Source organism: Gallus gallus, chromosome 1 (genome assembly GCF_016699485.2).
Source record: "Gallus gallus isolate bGalGal1 chromosome 1, bGalGal1.mat.broiler.GRCg7b, whole genome shotgun sequence".
Classification (NCBI taxonomy): Eukaryota; Metazoa; Chordata; class Aves; order Galliformes; family Phasianidae; genus Gallus; species Gallus gallus.
The window spans coordinates 49,815,389-49,839,111 of record NC_052532.1 but is presented as its reverse complement, the minus strand read 5'-3'; the positions used below and the strand labels follow the sequence as shown (position 1 = coordinate 49,839,111).

The 23,723-nt window shown below is 41.7% G+C and overlaps 1 protein-coding gene across 1 annotated transcript in view; it reads left to right on the top strand.

Annotated features, from left to right (window-relative positions):
• Positions 1–21,368, top strand: part of EP300 (E1A binding protein p300) — a 58,630-nt gene extending 37,262 nt beyond the window's left edge. Inside the window, exons 17-31 of the mRNA XM_004937710.5 lie at positions 432–550; positions 1,775–2,014; positions 2,553–2,641; positions 4,906–4,986; positions 6,496–6,552; positions 7,815–7,892; positions 8,665–8,732; positions 10,159–10,309; positions 10,659–10,805; positions 11,233–11,346; positions 13,067–13,232; positions 14,056–14,220; positions 15,804–15,965; positions 16,294–16,575; positions 17,835–21,368. Coding sequence (XP_004937767.2) covers positions 432–550; positions 1,775–2,014; positions 2,553–2,641; positions 4,906–4,986; positions 6,496–6,552; positions 7,815–7,892; positions 8,665–8,732; positions 10,159–10,309; positions 10,659–10,805; positions 11,233–11,346; positions 13,067–13,232; positions 14,056–14,220; positions 15,804–15,965; positions 16,294–16,575; positions 17,835–20,072 — 4,157 coding nt within the window. The 3' untranslated portion in view covers positions 20,073–21,368. The remainder of the gene's footprint in view (positions 1–431; positions 551–1,774; positions 2,015–2,552; positions 2,642–4,905; positions 4,987–6,495; positions 6,553–7,814; positions 7,893–8,664; positions 8,733–10,158; positions 10,310–10,658; positions 10,806–11,232; positions 11,347–13,066; positions 13,233–14,055; positions 14,221–15,803; positions 15,966–16,293; positions 16,576–17,834) is intronic.
• Positions 21,369–23,723: the final 2,355 nt, after the last annotated feature.

Genomic DNA, 23,723 nt, shown 5'->3' with positions numbered 1-23,723 from the left:
CATGAATTGTTTTTGTGACTCTTGGGCAACAAATGTTTAATACATGTAATTGTCTTCTGTCAAGTTCTTTACAGCTCTAGTATTATATGTTGTGTTAAAAAAAAAAAAAAACTATCAGTGCAATAGAGATCGGAGCAGCTGTGGCAGATTTTCTAGACAAGCTTATTCCTGTGGCATCAGGGAGGAATATCAATTGGCTTTTAAATTTGATGGTGTCTTTCTATCATTAAATCCTTTTTAAGTATTTTCACCATTCCCTTGTGTCCAGATGATTGTTTTAATATTCTCCTCAGAATGCAGTGTTATAAGGATAAACAAGCCCTGCTAAGCATCTTGTTGCATGTAGTCTTTTTACACGCCACATCTTTCCAGCAGGTTTCTTCCTCCTTACAGCTGTTTCTATCTTTCTAATGTTGATTGTTTTTCAAAAGTTTTCAAGCCAGAAGAGTTGCGGCAGGCACTTATGCCAACACTGGAGGCACTTTACCGTCAGGACCCAGAGTCTCTTCCATTTCGGCAGCCTGTGGATCCCCAGCTACTAGGAATTCCTGTGAGTGTCTTAGCAAGATACTTTCCTGGCTTTAACTCAGAACATCTACTTGAGACCAACTGGAGTCTGTCTTGCTTCCATTTCTGTGTTGATGCATTTGAAGAGGTTTGACTTAGACAGTGGAACATAGGATGTTTGAGTTAAGAAAATGTGCTTTTTCAAAGGTTTGTTCAGTTCTGTGTACATTTTGATAAATAAGCACACGTACTACTCATTGAGGTGACTGCTAACATCCCACTGTTTTGGGGGCCTTTTGTAGATCTTCATTCGTATTAAGATACTTCTATAGACGAGAAACACCTATGAAATGCAACGTATGTAAATATGCAGAAAACTGTTGATGTAAAAACTTAAGTAGATCAAGACCACTTCAAAAAATAAAAATACTCACTGATTAAGCTTTCATTAGCAAAAAGGAGGCTACTCAACTTCTTGTTTGTGTTGAATTGTGCACTTGTTTTAGAGTTGTCTTTGGCAGACATTACTATCCTGCAAGGGTCTATGTTTTAAACCACCTTATTGACCACACTTGCATTTTTTTATACACCTATGCGTACGTAGTCCTGTTTAAATGCTTTGAGTGACATTTTTTGTCTGAAATATTTTCATTTGGCTCCGTTGGTTTTCACTGCTTTTTTTAAACTGCAAAAATGCAAGGCCTTCTGTATTAGAAGCAGGTGTAGGTGTTTCTCATGTTCTTAAACAAGCTCTCAACTGGTTGTTGTATTTGGAGGACTTTCTTAAGAGAAGTGATCAGATAATTGATGAGGGAGATTGGAAGAAGACTTTTAAATGGAAGATGTATAGGAAGAAACATGGAATCTTTTATCATATAGTACATATATTGGGTTTTGTTATTTGGTCTACTAAGTGCAGTTCGTCCTACTAATATTCTTATATGTGTCCTTGGATCACAGCAGCTGCAAAAGTACTGCCATTTCCTTCTTTCTGTAGTACTTATTTTGCAGACTAAAATTAGTGTTTTACTTCACTGATAGTAGATGGCTGATAGAACCTGAGAAATACAGGAATAATTAAAAGGATGCACGGGGGAGTTATACAGAATTAGAGACTTCAGTGCACGTCACAGGGAGCTTGACAGTCAAGTCAGGGAGGAACCTGTTTTTCTTGATGTATTGCAGAAGGATGTATGTGCTGAGAATGCATATGCTGTCATTTCACAACGTAGTTCTATAGCAGTATTTTGCTATGCTACTCTTTCAGGATTATTTTGACATAGTGAAGAATCCCATGGACCTTTCTACTATCAAGAGGAAGTTAGACACAGGGCAATATCAAGAACCATGGCAATATGTAGATGACATCTGGCTCATGTTCAATAATGCCTGGCTCTACAACCGCAAAACATCCCGGGTATATAAGTACTGCTCAAAACTGGCCGAGGTGTTTGAGCAAGAAATTGACCCAGTTATGCAGAGCCTTGGTTACTGCTGTGGAAGAAAGGTAGGGAAAATGTTTTGGTTTTTTTTTTCTAGTCTGGTTCTTGCTTCCTGCTACTGGGGGGAAATGCAGCAATTGCAGTCGCTAGCAGCTACATCGTGTCAAGAATTCTAAATGCTTACCAGGGTTTAGCAATCTTGAGTAATTCTAGATTTCAGAATTTATGTATCTTCTAATGTTATCTGTTGTTTTAGTTATATGTTCATATGTAAGCCCTTGCAGGGGGAGAAATTCAGCATCTGAAGAATTACATTGATGGTCAATGAAAAAGATGTTGTTGCAGAAGCATTCTCAATTTCAGTGTATGTTGAGGCTACATTGTGTTTCCATGGTCTTGATATGCTTTCCATTTTTGGAGAAAAGCTAACTTGAGAATAACAGCCCACTAAGCACTTTTTTGACTCTAGCACTTCGTAGCCTTGCTGCGCTGTGAGATCTGTGCACAGAATAAGGTGGTAATGGTTGGTGTCTGGGTTGTTTGCTTCCCACGGAGAGCAAGTAAAAACATATTAGTACTAAGATGACCCATTCCTCTTTGCAGTTGGAGTTCTCGCCACAGACTTTGTGTTGCTATGGCAAACAGCTATGCACAATCCCTCGAGATGCCACTTACTACAGTTACCAGAACAGGTAAGGAAAACTCGCTTGGTGCAGTTTTGTGCATGACGCAATTGATCTGTGAAAGGCATGCATGTATACACGTATATACCCTCTTCATATGTGTACACCTTTGTATTATACAAAAAAATTTGCTGAAAGTGCCCTTGAATAGTTTCCTTTGTGTGCAAACAATTTCTTTGCAAAAATTCACTGCAGTCTTTGCTCTTCCTTTTTTGCTTGCAGGAATGTCTGATGTTCTACTAAATTTTTATGCTATTGTTAACCAAATATTTAGTAGTCTAGATGTCATACACAAGTCTGTTAACTTGCTTGCTACCATGTAGCAGTATTGTTCATGAAAAAAATAGAGCAAGTGTGTTATGCTCATAAATAAGTTACACTTAACAAGCTTTTGGTTTTTCTTAAGATATTAACTGAAGAACAAACTTCTGTGGTGCAAATCTTCATTGAAGATTTATATATTGATATATTGAATAGTTTGATATATTTTGGTCCCCTGGTCACCTTAAAGGAGCAGTCTTCAGAGGCTTTATTAAAGAATTTAAGTCGTCTTTGACTTCTGAAGGCATCTCTTCGCTGACTGGAAGAGTGAGGCACGAAGAAGAAAAATACATGTTTTAAAGCTCTCGTGTCCCTGTGCCTATTGCCACAATGTACCAGTTAGACCTGAGGGCTGATTACCTCAAAATTATGCCACCTCCATCAGTTTAGTTCCTGCTCTGTTCGTTCACCTTCCAAAACAAACCAACCAAAAGTAATCACGAAGACTTGAATGCCAAGAAGATTTGACACCAGTTTTAATTTTTTTAAGCACCTGGTTAAGCAAAGGCATCCAAAGAGCTGTAACAGTTGCATCTTAGCCTTCTTAGGCATAATGAAGGTTTGTAGCAGGGAATGGAGGTTTCTGGTAGCAAGGAAGTGGAAAATAAGTTTCCAGAATCTGTAGTTACAGAATTGCATAGTAACTGTAATTCTAGATTTAAGATACAAAGCACTCTACCTTATAGCACTTGATGGACCAAAAGACTAATATCGCAAAATCTGACATCCTTTAATGTTTTAAAACTTTAGAATGGAATGTTTGCACTGTAAGACATGCACATGTGATTTTCAAATTGTTATATACACACATGCATGTACATCCATATACTCACGTACTCCCAGAAGTACTCTTGTATGCATTACCTCAGGTGGACTGGGAGAGAAGGTTTAGACCTCTTGACTTAGCTTAACAGCTGTTTTAATGTTGCTTTGTGGCTTTACAGTAAACTGTTGCAACTTTTTTTCCTTTTATTTTTAGATGCCTTGTGCATTCAATTAACATACTTCAGTAGTAGAGAGAGGCCACAGTTTCTCAAAACACTTGAGGGCTGGGGTAGAATCTTGAATCAACCAATTTTTTTTTCAAATGTAGATGAAATCTTTTTCTGTGATGCTTATTGTACTGGTACTTGGACTGTTCTGGGCTGTGGAAGAATTTTATCAGTGCAGAGCACTTTGTATGCAGCTAGCACTGGGTATTTTGTTAATGTGCAATTTGACAGTTTGATAACGAGTGTCTGAAAGATTTTGAGGACTGATTTTATTAAAAACTTCTGATATTTAACTTCCCCTTCCCAGTGAGAGAAAATCCTGCAGCCTTTCAGAATTTATACATTAAGATGGAAGACTGCCCTTCTTCCATTGATGCTCTGCAGATCTTCCTGCCAACAGAACTGCTATGCTGATACACAGATCAGAGCAGCAGTTCTTCCTTCTTTCTGTTCTTTCCACTTTCTCATTTTAATTCTTTGCTGTACATGGCATGGATTATTGAAATAAAGAGGGTGTGGGTATGCTAAAAAGAAAAACTCATTTAATTTGCTTTAATCATTTGCTGCTTGAGAACCCATTTGAGAGATATAATGCTAATGTGTGCTTTGCCTTGGCTTTCTGCTTTGTGTTGTCTTGTCATGCTTCTCTGTTTTTGTTTTTGTCCTGCAACCCCACATTTCTTTGTTCATGTGCGTATTTTTCTCCTTCATGCTTGTCATTGTCTGCATTTGGCTTTGATTGCACACAAAAAAACCCACACAACCAAAACAAACAAAAACCAACCAAACTTAATGTGGGGCCTATAAATCTGCATCCTTGAATATCCTTGTCGCCGTTGATGACCTGCTCTCTGCTCCTGTCCTTTCCTTGGCCTACTGTGGTTGGTGGCTCCATTGCTTGGCTTGGGCTGTGTTGTGTGGATGGAGCAGTTCACCCAAATATGGCCTTCTTGCTGACAGGTATCATTTCTGTGAGAAGTGCTTCAATGAAATCCAAGGGGAGAGCGTTTCTCTGGGAGATGACCCTTCACAACCTCAAACGTGAGTCACTTATGTTTGCTTGGCTTTTGCATTCATAAGCTGTGACATGGTCTAAAGTCCTTTCTCAAAGAGAAGGAATTCAGTTTTAGGTAACCCTCTCACTTCTTAGGCCAGGGTAGAGAAGATGAAATATTCTTTGGAAAAGCCTGGACTTGTCCTCTAAATTTCTTCTTTAACGTTTGGGCTGATTGAACTGTAGCAAAGAAATTATAGCTATACCACTAGAGGGGAAAGAGTAGAATCGCTATTTTTCTGCATAAAACATGAAAGTACTTGATTGGAGAAAAATAACCATGTCTACAGGCAGGTAGGTAAGTGACAGGCATAGTCTGGAATAGTTGAATGTACCGTTTTGCTTATATAGACTGGATGTGCTATTAAACGTGTATTCAGCTTCAGATTACTTTTCATCTAAATCAAAAGCAGAAAATGTCTCTTTGCCATTCAAGTATTTCAGTGTTGGAGTGCCATCTGCTTATGAGAAATGCTGTGCAGTTGTCGAGTAGGTAATGGTAAAAGGCTGTGGATGGGTTTACTTGCATTTTCTGTGGTAGTAGCAAATTGTTGGGACAGTCTTCCATTCCACTGTGCCCTCATTTTATACCTCCTCCAGAGATCTTGAAGCAGACATTTGCAAGACTAAGGGAGCCCTTGAGGGAAAGATGAGCACCAACTCATTACTCTGGACGTTTTGAGCTATACAGTAATGCTCTTTTTTGGGGGAGGACATTTCAGGAACCAGGGTTTATAAGTTAACAAGCCTGAGGAATTCTTCAGGTGGCAGTATTCAGAATAAACACTGACATAAAAGGACAGGAAAGTTAATGCTAGTTGGATTGGATCTCTGTCACTGCTTCCCAGGGTAAAAGGTATTGATCACCTCATGCTATTACGCAGCACCCTCTTTCAGAGATCTGAGTGTTCTTATATGATTGCTCTGGACTACTTCAAAGCAGACTAGTGTCAAACGATACCTGGGACCTCACTGTCAAAAAGATGGAGTTTCTAGTCCTGCAAATGATACAGGAAATGTAAAGCTGAAGTTTAGAGTGATGGCTATGTTGGGGCTGTGGCGTTTGGAAGCTGAAAATTCTCCTTTGAAATTGATGTATGAGGAAAGCAAGGCTATAGAAGAATCTGAAATCAGGATAACTTTTTTCAGTAATGAAAGATAATTGACATTCAGAATAGCAGGGGCAGATTAAATGATTCTTTAACTGTAAAACACTGATATAACTGGTCCAAAAATTGAATCAGCAAGTTACCGTTTACTCTGGTAAACTGAATAAGGGAGGTCACAAGCTGTTATCTCAGAGAAGAATTTTTTTTTATGGACAGAGTCAAGGATGGCACATACTTTGTCCATCACTTCATAAAATAAAATACTCTTCCTTGTAGTGCTAATGAGTGTTTATATTTAAAAAAAAATCTGCTTTTGTCATGGTGTGTGGTATGACACAAATATATGTCTTTTGTTAAAACTGGGTTTTTTTGCCTGCTTCTTCACAGCACGATAAACAAAGAACAGTTTTCAAAAAGGAAAAATGATACACTGGATCCTGAACTGTAAGTAATGCTGTCTTATTCTGAATGATCCTCATTTCATCACAATTCCTTTGTTAAAGACATGATACTCATTTACTTACCAGCTTTGTTTTTCATCATCTTCCAATTTTCATGTAACTGTTCGTTAGCCGGTAGGGGCTACTAACTAAGCAGCGTATCTGGCATTCTGTCCTGAGAACCCAAATTGCAACAGCTATCCTTACAAAAAATGTGAAATCACATGTATGGCCTGAAATTAGTGCATTTTGTGGTCTTGCATGTAGATCCAACAAAAGGATGAATGCAGGTAACTTGCTTTGAAACCCTGTTGCTGCAAACGCTTAAGTCTCAGAACTGATTTGGGTCATTTGGCAATAGCTGCTTTGGGGGCTCTGCTGTAGTACAAGGAAAAGATCTGTTAAATCTGGTTCTTCTGCACTGCTCTGGAGGCAGAACTGTAGGCATTTGGTAAAAATGGTGGTGACTCCGCTGCTTTTTTTTGTTTTCCAGATGTTTTTTTTAAAGCCACTTCATGTTCCTTCATTATACACCTATGCCACAATTCTGAAAAATGCTGTCTTCATTCTCGAATGAGCAGAAAGGAAGCGTATTCTTCCCACACTATCTTTCTATGAGGGTGTAAGGGTCAGCCAATTCTCCTATTTTGCAAGGGCTGTGGGAAGAAGGGAATAGTAACTTGATTCATAACTTGTCCTTCCCTTTGTTATAGTGGAGATGCAGCCCAATGCTAAAATACAAGCCTAAATGCGGTGTCCTACATAAACAACAACTATTCATTCTGACTTACAAATAGATGTGTTCAAAAGGAGTCAGATTGTCCTGATATGTGAAACAACTTTAGTATTTAGGAAAATTACATTCACTGACTTCTGTGAAGTGAACTGTAGAACTTAGCTCAGAGCTGTCCCTAAATCTCCTCTAGAATTCTGAAAATATCTAGACACTGCTACTATTTCCCTCTTTCCCACTTTTCTGCAGTAGATCTGCAGTGTTCCTCAGGCTTCAGGCGTAGTGGGGCAACTAATAGACAGCTATTTCTCGTGGTTCCTTGCTTCTGATACCACGAATGAATTTTCTTCTGGTAACAAGCAGTTCACAGATTTGATCCTTAGAAGGGTTCCTTTTTGAAAAATGAGCGAGGTGGATGGAGGTAAAGGAAGCAGATGGTAATAATGTATGCCTGCATAGACTTGAGCTGACTGTTACACAAAATACAAAAGCAATTAATGGTACTACTAACCTTGATTCCTTTCTCCCTACAGATTTGTTGAATGTATAGAATGTGGAAGAAAAATGCACCAGATCTGTGTTCTTCACAATGAGATCATCTGGCCTTCTGGGTGAGGAATTTCTCTTCCCTGACTGTAAGATAGATTTACTAGAGTTAGTGCATGTTTAAAACTGTCTGATAAAACCCTATCCAGCCAAAAAGTTGCACACTTACCTGAAAAACTTACAGAATACGTAAGGTAACCTTGAATTCAGAAATTGTATTTTACTGTTACATGTGAAGTTGTTTCAAATGTTCCCACGTATAGAGGAGAGTCTACAGCCTTGTTTACGTTTAAAGATACTTTTAGTTCCTGTAATAATTTCCTACCAATCTCTTTTCTGTACAACTCAGATTGCTTTGTCATTTTCAAATTCTGTAACCACCAAAGAATTTAAGATGAATTCACTTTTTTTGGCCTCAGTAATCAGATTAAATCTGAAAAAACAATCTAGTCTTCTTTGAATCAGGCTTTTGCTTTACGTAGTTTGGTTCCTCATCTTCATCAGAGACAACAGTTTTGAGACTGTTTGTTCTGGGAATGCTTTAAGTCAGTATTGTCAGATCTGCCAGAGAAGACCCTTATTTCCTGAGCTGAAGTTTGCAGGTGGTGGTGGGGTAGCTGACTGCAGCTGCTCCCCCTGATGTTAAGTGACTCTACTGCAGCTATGAAACGGGCTATTTCTACTGGCAGTATTTTCTCTGCAGTCTTTTAGCTCAAATGTCAGTTAAGGTGTTTTCCAGACCTTATCTGGTGAAAGATTTTGCTTCCAGTCATAAGATGCTAAGGGATTTATGGTCTGATTTGGCATGTTCTTCACATTCTCGTATTTCTGCTTCAGCTTTGTCTGCGATGGCTGCCTGAAGAAAACAGGACGAACCAGGAAAGAGAACAAATTCTCTGCTAAAAGTAAGTTTATGACACTTGCACCAAAAATCTTCCATCTAAGAATTGGAAGATGTCTTTTGTGCTCATTTTGCATTTATTTCAATCTTTGGAGTTTGATGGTGTATACATTTGATCAGCTCTGACCAAGAGTTCTGGTATGAGAATGTTTGTGTTCTCAGGTGCTGCCTTTGTACAGGATTTATGTACTGTTTTAAGGTCCTGCTAGTGTAAGGTGCATGGGTTTTTTATTACATGATTAATAGCATTGAGAATTAGTTATTGTGTAACTACAGTCGAACTTAATTCTATGAATACACGTTTATTACTGTGCTGCCACTCTGAAAGATTTAAAGGCTGCATTAGTTAAGCACAAAACTTGGTATTTCCTCATGATCAAGGTAGCTGGTATGTAGGTAGTATATAAAAAAAAAAAAAGCTAGGAAATCAGTGTGTTTGAATAGAGATTCAACCATAAGTATAACTAGTGTTACACAGTTACTTTGAAAGGAGCTGCTTTGGAAAAGAGGAGGGGTTCTTTCCAGCTCTGTAAATTGTCTTGAAATGTGGGGGTAGACTGATAGGTGCACAATTCTGTCAAACACCCTGTCCTCTTTGTTTGTTCTCACAAAATAGAAAGTGAACAACTCAAAGGTTTCAAGTCTGTGCCTTTTTCCAAAATCAAAACTTGCTATTTTCACTGAGAGCATTGGAATTATTTTATGCATGTTACCTGTTCTGTTTCTAGCAATCTGCATGTATTGCATACTTAACATAGCATAGTGATGCTTTTGCTGGAAGGTGTTAAACTGTAAAATGTAAGAGCTTGATTAACAAGCGTGTAACCCTAACAGAAGTAGTGAACAGCAGTGAGACAAACGCTGTCACACTACATCTTAAACTCCCTCTTAACTTTGGGTTTTGTCAGTTATCTCTATGCTTGTTCTTCTGTCCGAATTTTGATTGGAAAAGAAAAAATAAACTTCTGAACAAACTACATTACTTGCAGACAGTCATATTTAGTAGTTATTTATCAAAATAGATTCTTCTGGTAACTGGAGGGACTAAGCTGGCTAGTGTGGCCGAGTTTACTTCTATGTCTGCTCTTGAAGCTTCGTCTGAGAGCAATGTTTTGTAATCTACTTTAAGTAATTAAAAGCTTCTTTTCAGGAGGAGCCTTAATTACAATTGACTTTTAAGATAGATAGGAACTGGGTTGAGACAGAATCTTTCTTTGTTTGAACGATGTCTAAACCACAAGTATGCCTGTAGGTGAAAGGCAGCTCATCTCTATCTAATAGTAGTGTTTGAAGATAATGATTTAATTTATAGTAACATAGTGCATGCATTGATTTGCCGTTCATGTAACACCTCAATAGAGAAATCACACAATCACATTTGAATAGTTAAATTTTGTACGTATTTAGAACTGATTCTGTTTTTTCTGCAGGGTTACCGGCTACAAGACTTGGTACCTTCTTAGAGAACAGAGTCAATGACTTCCTAAAGCGGCAGAATCACCCGGAAGCAGGAGAGGTTACAGTTAGGGTGGTACATGCATCTGACAAAACTGTCGAAGTAAAGCCAGGAATGAAAGCAAGGTACGTTCTGTCCATTTCCAGTTTTGGTTCCCTTTGAGGAGGAGGAGGTGGAGGAAAGCAGGAAGCTATTTGGTTTCGTTTAGAAAAGATAAAGACTGTTGAGTTCAAAAACTCACTGCTGGCCAGTTCTTGATGAACAGGTGTTACAGCAACTTCCATTATTTGTCATGTCATCTTTTTCATAGCAAAAAGTGGATGTATTTATATCTCAGTGGTCTGTAAGTGTTTAAGTGTAAAATTACACAAAAATTACACTTGGAGTAGTCCTCATTGTTGCTTTTACATACTGATATATATTCTCTAATATGTGAATGTATTTGACGCTCAGTTTTCACTTTCCACTCTGCAGATTTGTAGACAGTGGAGAGATGGCTGAGTCTTTCCCCTATCGAACAAAAGCGCTTTTTGCCTTTGAGGAGATTGATGGTGTAGACTTGTGCTTCTTTGGGATGCATGTGCAGGAGTATGGCTCAGACTGTCCCCCACCCAATCAAAGGTGAGTAGCTGTCTGATAACTGATTTTATTTTGGTAGTGTTTCAGTTCTGTGAAACTTGCTCTAAAAGCTTTGATGTTACTGCTATTTCTGTTAGCCTCTAAAAACAAAACAGCTTCTGGAGGAAATATTTCAGAATCACATTTTACTGCATCACTGCATTGCACTGCATAATGCACACTGCATCACTGGAGATGCGGGCTGGCAGACAGCGCTGACTTCAGGATCACTTGTCATTATTCTAAGAGAAGCGATTGGATGATTCTAGACAGAGGAGGCTAGTATATCAACAGCTGGTTTCTAGAAGTAGATTAGGACTAGACGCTTTGAAGACTGTTGTACTGGATTCTTCAAATATATAAAACATGAAAAAAATTTAGAACCAACTTAAGATCTGTTTCTGATCATGCCCTCTTTTTTTTTTTCTAGGCGAGTGTATATATCTTACCTTGACAGTGTTCATTTCTTCCGCCCTAAATGCTTGAGGACTGCTGTCTATCATGAAATCCTAATTGGATATCTAGAATATGTCAAGAAATTAGGGTATGTTTTTTTTTAAAATGTTTCCTTCTGTGCAAATTTGTGTTCCATAGCTCTCACTGCAAGTTACTACCACCTATTATGCAGAATATGGTTCCAAATATCATACCGAGTGACAGAGTAAATTGGTAATACCTGTGTACAGGTGAGAAAGAAAAGACAAAAAGGAGATTAACAGGCCTTTCAGAAGAGGCTTGATTCACATACTTTAGGTATATAAAGAGTTTCCAGACTGATGTTAAACTTCCTTAAATCTAAGTAGAAAAATTAACCTTCCTGTCTGGGTTATAAAATTCTGCTGGCCTTGTTGATGGTGAACAGTACTTGTGAAATGCCACTGCTTCAATCGGGTCATTCCTTTGGGCTGGCAAGTTCTTACCCATGCTTGTTTGTGTGGAGAGAGGTAAGTTTCTTCTGTCTGCACTGATTAACTCTTACAGTTGTGCAAGGCTGCTAGGAAACCTCCTGCAGAAAGAGTAGTTCAAATTGTGAAAAACTGAAAAGTTAGAGGAGGGGGAGGAAATTATACACGGGACAGCGCAAAAGAACAGAAATTACATGAGGCAGCACAAAAGAGAATTTCAGAATAAGTGAAATAAGAAAGGTGGAAATGATCATGACTACTCAAGTAGAACAAGCAGTAAAATAAACATCAATCTAATGTCAAAGGTATCTGGTATCATTTGGCAGAGTTATTCATGAAGAAATTTTGGGGGATGAGTTGCATGAGAAGAATTGGGAGAGTCGGAATGGAGGCGGGTGGTACTGTACGGTTTTCAGTACTGCAGAGAAATGATGAATACGTGAACTTTGAAGGCATACTTTAGACTTTTCTTTACTGCTTATTGTATATTTCTGACCTGGGAATCTGTAAAACTGCTGCATGGAGCTCACGCCTCAGTTTTATTTAATGCTGTTTTCTGTGGAAAGGGTAACATCAGGTTCTCATTTGGGGAAAACAATTTTGGTCACGCAATATCATCTCTCCCTTCTCAGGCAGAAGGAATGACAACTGGCTGCAGTTCCTGGGGATTGGGTAGGGTTCTGCAGAGCTGTTTCTCAACACACCAAGGATGGTTATTTTTCTCTAACTTGAGATCTGATAATTCCTCTTATGGGAGTTATTTTTAAAAATCTAATATAGATGATCTGTGAATGAAGAAGTGATCTTCATCGTATTTTATTTTTTGCAGCTGCTACTATCTGGATGTCATTTGTCTTCATAGTACTTGTTTGTATATCCAATAGCTTAGGTTGACAGTGACTATTTTTTTATTCCCAGATATAATTGTGAAACCTTTTAAAACAGGTCTTCAAAATTAAAAAGGATCTACAGTAGAAAAATGAATTGTTCAAGTAAACGCGTTTTTAAAATGTTCCTAAGTAACAAATGATTGTGCTGTCTCCATCTTTCTCATTAGTTACCAGGTGGCACTTGCAGGCCTACTTTAGGCTTAGATTTTTACCTTGACTAGAAAGTGTGCGTGCTTTGATTTATTCTGCATATAGTGCTGAATTTCTAAAAGTCAGTGAAAAGATGCAAGTGTTATCTATGTGAATTAAGCTGGAATGAACACTAGAATTAAATCTTTGAGAGCTATTATTATCCATCTGTTAATGTCAGCCAACTCTGTGGTGGCTCCATCTCGTGGCGAAGAGGAAAGCAAGCTCTATTAATAACTATCAGAACCAACATGCACTGTTTTTTATCTAACGATGCTAGGTATACTACTGGACATATCTGGGCATGCCCACCAAGTGAAGGAGATGACTACATTTTCCATTGCCATCCTCCTGACCAAAAGATACCCAAACCCAAACGACTGCAAGAGTGGTACAAAAAGATGCTGGACAAATCTGTGTCAGAGCGCATTGTTCACGACTACAAGGTTTGTTGGGTGACTGTGGTGGGGGCCGCTTTTGACCAGCCTTGTCTTGGTTTCTTCCTTGCCTACGCATTGTCTGATTCTGGGATTGTACTATGTTAGTTTATGGGATTTGATCACTAACATCCTGGAGTTAAAAAACAATCCTATTCAAAGCATATAGCTTCTGAAATCAATTCTGGGATTGTACTGTATTAGTTTATGGGATTTGATCACTAACATCCTGGAGTTAAAAAACAATCCTATTCAAAGCATATAGCTTCTGAAATCAATTCTGGGATTGTACTGTATTAGTTTATGGGATTTGATCACTAACATCCTGGAGTTAAAAAACAATCCTATTCAAAGCATATAGCTTCTGAAATCAATGCTAGCAAGAGATTTAAAGTGATGGGGTAGAACAAACTAAGATCTTGAGGAATGCTGTATAAGAGAGCAAATCTCACTTTTGTTAATAGAAAGAACTTATGGGATCTCTAGTATTCCTGTGTTAAACATAGTTGCAGTGTTGGGCTGCTGACAAAGTTGGAAATAGGTGAAGTGTTCAGAATGATCGGAGCTTCATCTACTGTAGGCAATATAGAGATTATGTTGTCCTGTCTGGTAAGTGAGCACATTGAAGTCTATTAGGTGGTTATGTGAGTGGAAATATTTGAAATGTGCTTGAGGAATTTTCTGTAAATGATGCAGTGTTAAATCTGCACTTAGACCATACTCTTACAGATTTAATTCAGGTTTATTGGATTCTTTTTTAATCATTTATTGAAAAGCTTAGCTGTACTCACTTCAGTTGTTATAGTGGTAACCTGGTGTGTTATTTTTTCAGGATATATTTAAGCAGGCAACAGAAGACCGTCTGACAAGTGCAAAAGAGTTGCCTTACTTTGAAGGGGACTTCTGGCCAAATGTTCTGGAGGAGAGTATTAAGGAACTCGAGCAAGAGGAGGAAGAACGGAAGAGAGAAGAGAACACTAGTAATGAAAGCACGGATGTAAGAATGCTTCTGTTATTTCATGTCCTAATGCAAAAGTTGTGATTTCCTGTTACTAATTGAACAGAAAAAGGGCCTAGGCTCTTCGTTTAGCTCGCTTTTTCGTATTTTGCTCTAATATAAAACTCAAATTTATGTCTTATAAGTTAAAGCTGTTAAAATACCCACTATGTTTGTTTTAGTGATAGCTGTTCGCATGGCTGTAAACCTAATCGATGACCAAAACTTTTTAAAATGAAACAGCTGCTAGTTGAATATTTTGTTGCTGAAATTCAACTGTTACCAATGTTTGTGCTGCAACCTTAGCCTGGGTAGGAAAGCTTTTCCTTAAGCTTTCACTTTTGAACAGTGGCTCTTTCCTTACTAGCCTAGATGTTACAGTAATGATCTTAGCAGAACACCAGAGAAAGACAGCTCTGATCTAGTAATTTACTCAGGATAGGGTTTTTTGTTTGTTTGTTCTGTTTTTGTTTTTCAGTAGAAGGCTTTCAGGCGTTGAAGCTCAAAATGAGACTGAATTGTTGTTACAGCAATTTCTTGCCAGTGTCTTGTTTGTGCCATTTTCTTTTTGGAGACCATACAAGAAATGTGCTTTCACATTCCATAGAGAACAAAAAGTTGTGCCTCTTCACAGACAAATTCAAAAATGAACAGATGCAGAAGTTATGTCCTTGATCTTCTTAGCTTTTATGGAATAGGTGGTGAATCCAGGGTGAAGTTGGTAGTCTTGCCCACACAGTAGTACTTACTAGTTAGCTCTGACCACTGTTGCTTCCTCATTGTATTAGATATTAGAATTTTGTTCTGGTTTAGTGTTGTCATCTAGAAGATTTCTGCATCAAAAAAGTTAATGTCACAACAAGAACTTGTAGTTCTCCTCTGCTGTCCTTGCAACATCTCCTGACAGGCTTTTGAATAAACTTAAGTTTATGAGCCATCTGGGAGTTAGGCAACTTGATACCAAATTTGTATTAACTAACATTAACTAAGTTAGTTAAAGTTTTTGTCGTTTAACTGTTGCACCTTCCTATCATATCCTCATACTAGAAATTACATTACTAAGGCTTTTTGGACCGGGAAGAAAAGCTTTATATTAAAATCAATTTGATACAATCTATTTTAAAAAACAACTGTTGGGCAGAGGGCAAACTAAATCTAGGTGGAATAAGTCTGTGTTACCTCTGGATAGTGCAGTATCACTTGTGCTTTTCAGTTATTTTTAGTCTTGAATTGCATTAAGAGCCATTTGCTGAACACATTGGTAATTATCCAGGAGATTCTTCAGTGTTCAACTATCACAAGCAAATGGGTTTCAGTAAATATCATTTAGCATTCTTTATCCCTTATAATTCCTAAACATTTATACTTTTGGTGTTCCTGGTACCATGCATTGCTGATCTTGTTATCTTCTAGAGTAATTCCAATTGAATTAATTTAATCTTTCAGGGGACCCCAGTAAGTGTCTTCGGAGTAAATTCCTGTGAAGTATGTTTAGTCCTGCTATTAGAGAAGGTGTGCAAGTAGTAAAATGGTGGTGTGATGTGATGTAGATACCTGACATAAAATGCCTTTAAAATTATTAGGTGAGCAAAGGAGACAGCAAAAATGCCAAAAAGAAGAATAATAAGAAGACAAGTAAGAACAAGAGCAGTTTGAGTCGTGGCAATAAGAAGAAGCCTGGCATGCCGAATGTGTCCAATGACCTTTCCCAAAAGCTGTATGCCACTATGGAGAAGCACAAAGAGGTGAGAGTTGATAGAATGAGAAATACTGTACTGAGGTAGACAGGTATTCAAAACCTCGGTCCCTCCAACAGAACTGTGTGCTGTAAATCATACAGGTTTGACTAGGGTGTTGGTTGCTAAGGTACCAGTAAGTGAGGGCGTTCTTTGCTGTGAACAAGGTAAACCAACATGCAGTGCACTCAGAAGTTTGAAGTTTCCCAGTCCTTAAAAACACACTACTGTAGCAGCCTATCACTCAGGTGTTAGCTGGGCCTGGAATTGTACACTGTAGTTTGAACAAGAATTCTTGGGAAGTGCTGGCATTAATTATTTTTACCTCAATTCTCAGGTTTTCTTTGTCATCCGTCTCATTGCTGGCCCTGCAGCCAACTCCCTTCCCCCCATCGTTGAGCCTGACCCACTCATTCCATGCGACCTGATGGATGGGCGCGATGCTTTCCTTACCCTTGCTAGAGACAAGCACCTGGAGTTCTCCTCACTACGAAGGGCTCAGTGGTCAACCATGTGCATGCTGGTGGAGCTGCACACGCAGAGCCAAGACCGCTTTGTTTACACCTGCAACGAGTGCAAGCATCATGTGGAGACCAGATGGCACTGCACTGTGTGTGAGGTACGCTTGGTGAAGTTTTCCCTACTTGCATCCCTATATTTCTGTGCCCAGAGTGCTTTTCAACTAATTTCTTAATGTTGCTTTACAAGAAAGATCTGTACAGCTCACCTTCTGGCAGTTGAGGAAAGAAGGATGTTTTTTCTCATCAGACAATGCTACTAGGTTGGCTACTCAGTGAAATTTTTGTCTCCTAGTTTCAAGCTCTGGAGAACTGAAGTAGCAGAGTTGCATTTCCTGTAATTCATTTAAGGTGCTGCTGCTTAAGCAGTTGGAAACAGTAGTGATTGCTTGGGCTGTAATCAGTTGATTGTTCTGAAGAGCAATGTGTTCGTTCTTCTTCCAAATTGTGGTGCTGTTTCTGTAAACAGGGCTCTCCATCAGTTTTCTGATACAAAGGTTTTGCTATGCCATCAAACAGGTTTCTATACTTGGGTGATGGTTCTGTTGTCACTCTATAGTAGCAAACAGCATACTTGTTCTCAGAACAGTTTGCAATACCAGTGTTTGAAGACGGAGCCCAGTGGCCTGTTCCTAGAAGCTGGAAGAGCCTTGAATCTGGCTTGTAACTTAATTTTTTAGCCTGTTGGAAGTAAATGATTGCTTTGGATTTGCTTCTGAAAGGTTCTGATTAAGTTTTTATATTCTCATTTTGAAGTAGGTATTGGGAAACAAATTCTGCATTTCTTATGGATTAATGAATCCCTTGGATAACTTGGATCTTCTCAAATAAATTGAGCCCAAATTCTTGCTGTTGCTTTCACAGAGTGTAAATGCTATTCTGTTCTTCTATCAGCACACTTTTGGGTTCAACTCACGTGACAACCCAGCTTTCATTCTTCCTTCTTTGAAAATTGGGTAAGAATGGCAGGAAAGGTACCCCTTCTTTTGAAAAAGCAGCGTATGCCAGCTATTTGGTCCTTGCTTCTCTCCTCCTTTTTTAAATCAGGAAAGAAAGGGATTTTTTCAGCCTGGCTGAATCACATGCGACTTATTAACTCAGAGCAAACTTGTTACACAAATATGTATATCTTGAATAAATTTCAGACACCTTTACCCACTCACACGCTTTTCCTGGCTATAGTTTCAATTTATTCCTCTCTGCTATCTCAGCATAGCCTGAAAGACTGAATTTTTCCCAAGACATCAATTTGCACATCCAGAGCAGTCTGGGAGTAATGTGCTGAGGTGGCATGACATTATTTGCTTATTGCATGGGAGTTACAGGAGCACTGATAACTTTACCTTCGTTGTCTTTCCAGGATTATGACCTGTGCATCACCTGCTATAACACTAAAAATCATGACCATAAGATGGAGAAATTAGGCCTCGGTCTAGATGATGAGAGCAACAACCAGCAGACTGCAACCACCCAGAGCCCAGGTGACTCCCGCCGCCTGAGCATCCAGCGCTGCATCCAGTCCCTGGTCCACGCCTGCCAGTGCCGTAACGCCAACTGCTCGCTGCCATCCTGCCAGAAGATGAAACGGGTTGTCCAACACACCAAAGGCTGCAAACGCAAAACCAACGGAGGGTGCCCCATCTGCAAGCAACTCATTGCTCTTTGCTGCTACCATGCAAAGCACTGCCAGGAGAACAAGTGCCCGGTGCCCTTCTGCCTCAACATCAAACACAAGCTTCGTCAACAGCAGCTTCAGCACCGCCTGCAACAGGCTCAGATGCTCCGAAGGAGGATGGCAAGTATGCAGCGGACCGGTGTGGTGGGCCAGCAGCAGGGGTTGCCCTCACCAACACCGGCCACCCCGACAACTCCAACAGGCCAGCAACCCACGACGCCACAAACTCCTCAGCCCCAGCCTCCGCCCCAGCCTGCCTCGCAGCCTCAGCCTGCGCCTCCCAACAGCATGCCACCCTACAGCATGCCGAGAACTCAGCCCCCCAGCGCTGTGTCCCAGGGCAAGGCAGGTGGCCAGGTGACTCCTCCAACTCCACCCCAGCCGCCTCAGCCACCGGTTCAGGGTCCTCCTCCAGCAGCAGTGGAAATGGCCATGCAGATCCAGAGGGCAGCGGAGACCCAACGACAGATGGCGCAGGTTCAGATTTTCCAAAGGCCGATTCAGCACCAGATGCCCCAGATGCCGCCCATGGGAATGAATCCTCCGCAGATAGCCAGGGGTCCTGGTGGTCACATAGATCAAGGAATGGGGCCGGCGGGGATCCAGCAGCAGCCGCCTTGGGTGCAGGGTGGCTTGCCTCAAGCTCAACTGCAGCCGGGGATGCAGAGGCCATCCATGATGTCAGTAGCCCAGCCAGGTCAGCCAATGAATATGGCACCTCAGCCAGGAATGGGCCAGGTACCTGGCGCTGCTCAGCCAAAACAGCCACCTCTGCCCCAGGCGGCCTTACAGAACCTACTGCGGACACTCAGGTCTCCCAGCTCACCCATGCAGCAGCAGCAGGTGCTTAACATCCTTCACTCCAATCCTCAGCTGCTGGCTGCTTTCATCAAGCAGCGGGCCGCCAAGTACGCGGGATCCCAAAACCCCCAGGGGATGCCTGGTCAGCCTGGCATGCCCCAGGGCCAGCCGGGGCTCCAACCGCAGCAGGCCATGCAGGGGCAGCAGGGAGGGGTGCACCCCAACGCAGCCATGCAGAACATGAACCCCATGCAGGGAGGGGTGCAGAGGCCCAGCATGCCACAGCAGCAGCAGCCGCCACAGCAGCCACAGCAAGCCATGGCTGGGATGAATCCTCAGGCACAGCAGATGAATATGAATCACTCGGGGATGGCTCCTCAGTTCCGAGACCTCCTGATGCGGCGGCACCAGATAATGGAGCAGCAGCGCCAGCAGCAGCAGCAAGGAGTGGGACCGGCGCTGGGGCCAGGGATGGCCAACCACAACCAGTTCCAGCAGCCCCAGGGCGTCGGGTATCCGCAGCAGCAGCAGCAACAGCAGCAGCAGCAACGGATGCAGCATCACATGCAGCAGATGCAGCAAGGAAACATGGGACAGATAAGCCAGCTTCCCCAGGCCATGAGTGCAGAGACAGGAGCCAGTTTGCAGCAGGCTTTCCAGCAGAGGCTGCTCCAGCAGCAGATGGGGTCCCCGGCTCAGCCCAATCCTATGAGCCCCCAGCAGCACATGCTGCCCAACCAGGCCCAGTCCCCACACCTACAGGGCCAGCAGCTCCCTTCGTCGCTCACCAATCAAGTGCGCTCTCCGCAGCCTGTACCCTCGCCACGGCCCCAGTCCCAGCCCCCCCATTCCAGCCCGTCCCCCCGGATGCAGCCTCAGCCTTCTCCGCACCACGTCTCCCCGCAGACCAGCTCCCCACATCCAGGACTGGTAGCTGCCCAGGCTAACCCCATGGATCAAGGGCACTTTGCCAGCCCGGACCAGAGTGCAATGCTTTCCCAGCTTGCTAGCAATCCTGGTATGGCAGGCCTCCATGGTACAAGCGCCACGGAACTGGGGCTCAGCTCTGAGAACTCAGACTTGAATTCAAATCTTTCACAGAGTACACTAGACATACACTAGACACATTGTAGCATTTTGGGAGCAAAAAAAGAAAAAGAAGAAAAAAGAAAAAAAGAAAAAAAACTTATTTTCTCAAGACTTTTTGTACTGAAGACGAATTTTTTTGAATCTTTCTTAGCTAAAACAACAATTTTCCCTGGACACATCTGAACTCTGCAGCAGTAGTTTGTGGTTTTCAAAGCAAACCAACAACGAACCTGAGGGACAGTAGAGTACAAAGAATATATTTTTGTTATGGCTGGAATCATAACCAGTCCTTTTTCTTGTTTTGTTGTTTTTTTTCCTCGTGTGCGTTGGGGAGGTTGGGGGAAGAGGGTGATCTTCTGGCTGTTGGTCGAAGGACGCCCTCCCCGTTGCCTCCAATAGGTTTTATTTTTTTTTTAAATTAATGAAAATATGTAATATTGATAGTTATTATTTACTGAGGCAGATGGTAAAAAAAGAAAAAAAAAACATTTTCCCTATTCTGGTTTTTCTTCGCGTCACCGCAAAAAGAAAAATGCAACAGCGAAACAAACGGCATCAAAAACACCACCAGAGGAGAAACTTTTCCTAAAGCCGGAGGACAAAAGGGGTTAATGTTGCTTTAAGAATACATTACATATATAAATATATATATATAAAAGTAAATACCGATCTTTTTTTCCTCTTCGGTTGGAAATATGTCAATTCTTTGAGAGAGAGAGAGAAAAAAAAAATGTAAAAATATAAAATAACTCCTCCCCTCCCGAAGTCTACTTTTGTCCTCCAAGAATTTTCTATACGAGAGTCTGAGCTTAAAAAATAAAAGCTTCAAGTATTAAAATTTGTACATGTAGAGAGAAGCCGACATTTTTGCAGACACAACACAGGGGCAGCTGCCAAATGGATGTAGTATATATATTGTGGTTTCTGTTTTCTTGAAAGGGTTTTTTTTTTTTGTTGTTATTTTTACATCTAACAAATGGAAAGAAAAAAAAAAGGAAATAAAAAAAAGAGGGTAAGAAACAATTCCGACGGGCTGATTTTAACCTGAGGGGGGGGGGGAAAAAGTCCCTGGGGTTTCTTCTTTCTGCTTGCTTTCTCTCCCCCCCGCCCTCTTCCCACCCTCTTCCACTTTCTGTAAAACTTGAAAATAGAAAGCAAAAAAAAAACAAAAAACAAAAAAAAAACGAACCCAACAAAACAAACCCTCAAATGTTGTAAATCATGCAATTAAAGTTGATTACTTATAAATACGAACTTTCGATCACTGTATAGACTGTTAAAAATTGATTTCTTATTACCTATTGTTAAATAAACTGTGTGAGACAGACAGCCTGTTTGTAATGACTCCCTGCGCTCCCACACGTGTCGCTCGCCGAGAAGACGGTGGGGTGGCAGAAGATGCGCTACGTCCCGTGTTCGCCGCGTAGGAGTTGGAGAGCTATTTAATGTACGTGACTGTTTTAACATGCAAACCTATGCTAAGGGGACGTGGAGTAACCATTAGTCTTATAAATGGACGCTGCTTTTTTTTTTGGTACAACCCTGCATTTGCGTTTGTTCGTGGCATGTATTTTACCAAAGAAACGAGGTCTGACCTCAGCAGTTGTGCCGCTCAGCCGTACCGCACCCTGCTCGGCCAGGCTGGGAGCGGCTGATGCTCAAAAAGACCTATTTTGCATTTTGAAATGAGAACTATTGTTTGGATATGTGATATTAAAAGATCCTATTTCACTTGGAATACATTGTACAGCTTTTGGCACCGAAGTGCGAGCCTGAGACAGCCTTGCGTGGGTATTCTGTAGATGCTGCGCTGCAGTAGCTGCTGGGTGCCACGTTAATGCTGCGTTGCACCTGGCATAGGGTGCACGTGGCTGCTTAGCATGGAGAGGTGGAAGTGCTCTTGGTCTCACCTGACAGCAGCTGCCTCTTATCCAAGCATGTACCCCTATTTTGCGGATGTCCTGAACGGAAACGCTTCAGCTAGGGAGCACGTGTGTAGCAAAGCGGGTTGCGTGTGCCATCTGTAACTGCATGCACGTGCTGTCAACCCTGTGGTGTCAAACCTGGTGTGTCATGCGTTGCCTGAAAGCCAGATGTGCAGAGTAACCAGGGAGGGCTTCCCAAAGTACAGCTTTACACACATGGGTGTGTATGCCCTGGGTGTGTGGGGAGTAACTTGTACCTGTGTTTTGTGCACCTGAAGATCTGGATGTGGCCAGAGCACAGCACGGGTGTTGGGATTATCCCTGTGTCCACGAAGCCCAGATAACAACACGAGCAAGCTGCCTTCAGGAAACGGCTGGTGGAAGATGATGGAGTGGGGAGCCTGACTGCACAGGAATCTCAGTCAAGTGCCAAACAAAAGCCGTGGTCTGTTGCCAAGTGGACAGATGTTTGTGGCTGTTAGAGACTTGCCATTAAAAGCTTGATGTGCAGATACAAGCACAAGTAGGACGATTGATCCTATGCAGCAGCATAAGTTGTGAATAGGAAGGTGTATTTGATGGCAAGATGCCTTCAGCAGGATGGTGGAAGGCCACAGAATCACAGAATGACCCGGGTTGGAAGGGACCTCAAGGATCATGAATCTCCAACCCCCCTGCCACAAGGAGGGCCACCAACCTCCACATTTAATAGTAGACCACGCTGCCCAGGGCCCCATCCAACCTGGCCTTGAACACCTTCAGGGACGGGGCATCCACAACCTCTCTGGGCAGCCTCTGCCAGCACCTCACTACTCTCCTGGTAAAAAACTTGCCCCTGACATCCAACCTAAATCTTCCGTCTCTCAATTTAAAACCATTTCCTCTTGTCCTGTTGTTATCTACCTTTTCAAAGAGTTGACTCCCCTCCTGCTTATAGGCTCCCTTTAGGTACTGAAAGGCTGCAATGAGGTCACCCCCCAGCCGCTTTTTCTCCAGGAACAAGTCCAGCTCCCTCATCCTGTCTTCACAGGGGAGGTGCTCCAGCCCCCTGATCATCTTTGTGGCCCTCCTCTGGACCCTGTCCAACAGCTTTCTTGTACTGGGAGCTCCATACCCGGACACAGCACTCTGGATGGGGCCTCACAAGAGCAGAGTAGAGAGGGGCAATCACGTCCCTGTCCCTGCTGGCCACCCCTCTTCTGATGGAGCCCAGGATACCATGAGGTCCCTGGAAGGCTTATGGAATGCAGCTCCGTGCTTTGGCATTCTCCATCAGGCAATCCTCATTCTGACCAGCCCTAAGTGCTGCAGCCAGCTCTGCACCAAGCCCATTACCTGCCTCTTCTGCAGTGGAAGGTAGTGACTGCTGCTGATCCGCTGAAGCAAACAAAAAGCCCCACGGTGAATACCCAGGGCAGCAGAGTGGGATGGCTTAGGTCTGTGTTCTCCATTTCAACCATGGCAAGCTCTTTCCTTCCACCCAACGCCCTGGGGCTTCCCAGGCTGTAGTACAAATAAAAAACCTTTTGATCACACAGGCATTAGTGGAGTATATAGTGAACCCAGCTTTCCAGGCTGTATTATGCTTTTTCTATGTCCCAACTTAGAGGCTCGAATGAAAGTTGAATCATAGTTGCATTGCTGCACCAGCAGTTGCTGACCTACTGACCATATCTGTTCTGCCTCAAGAACTCTCCTCTTGTCAGGAAGCCACACAGCTCCTACGCTGATGGCTACCGCAGCCTGACCTATGAAGATG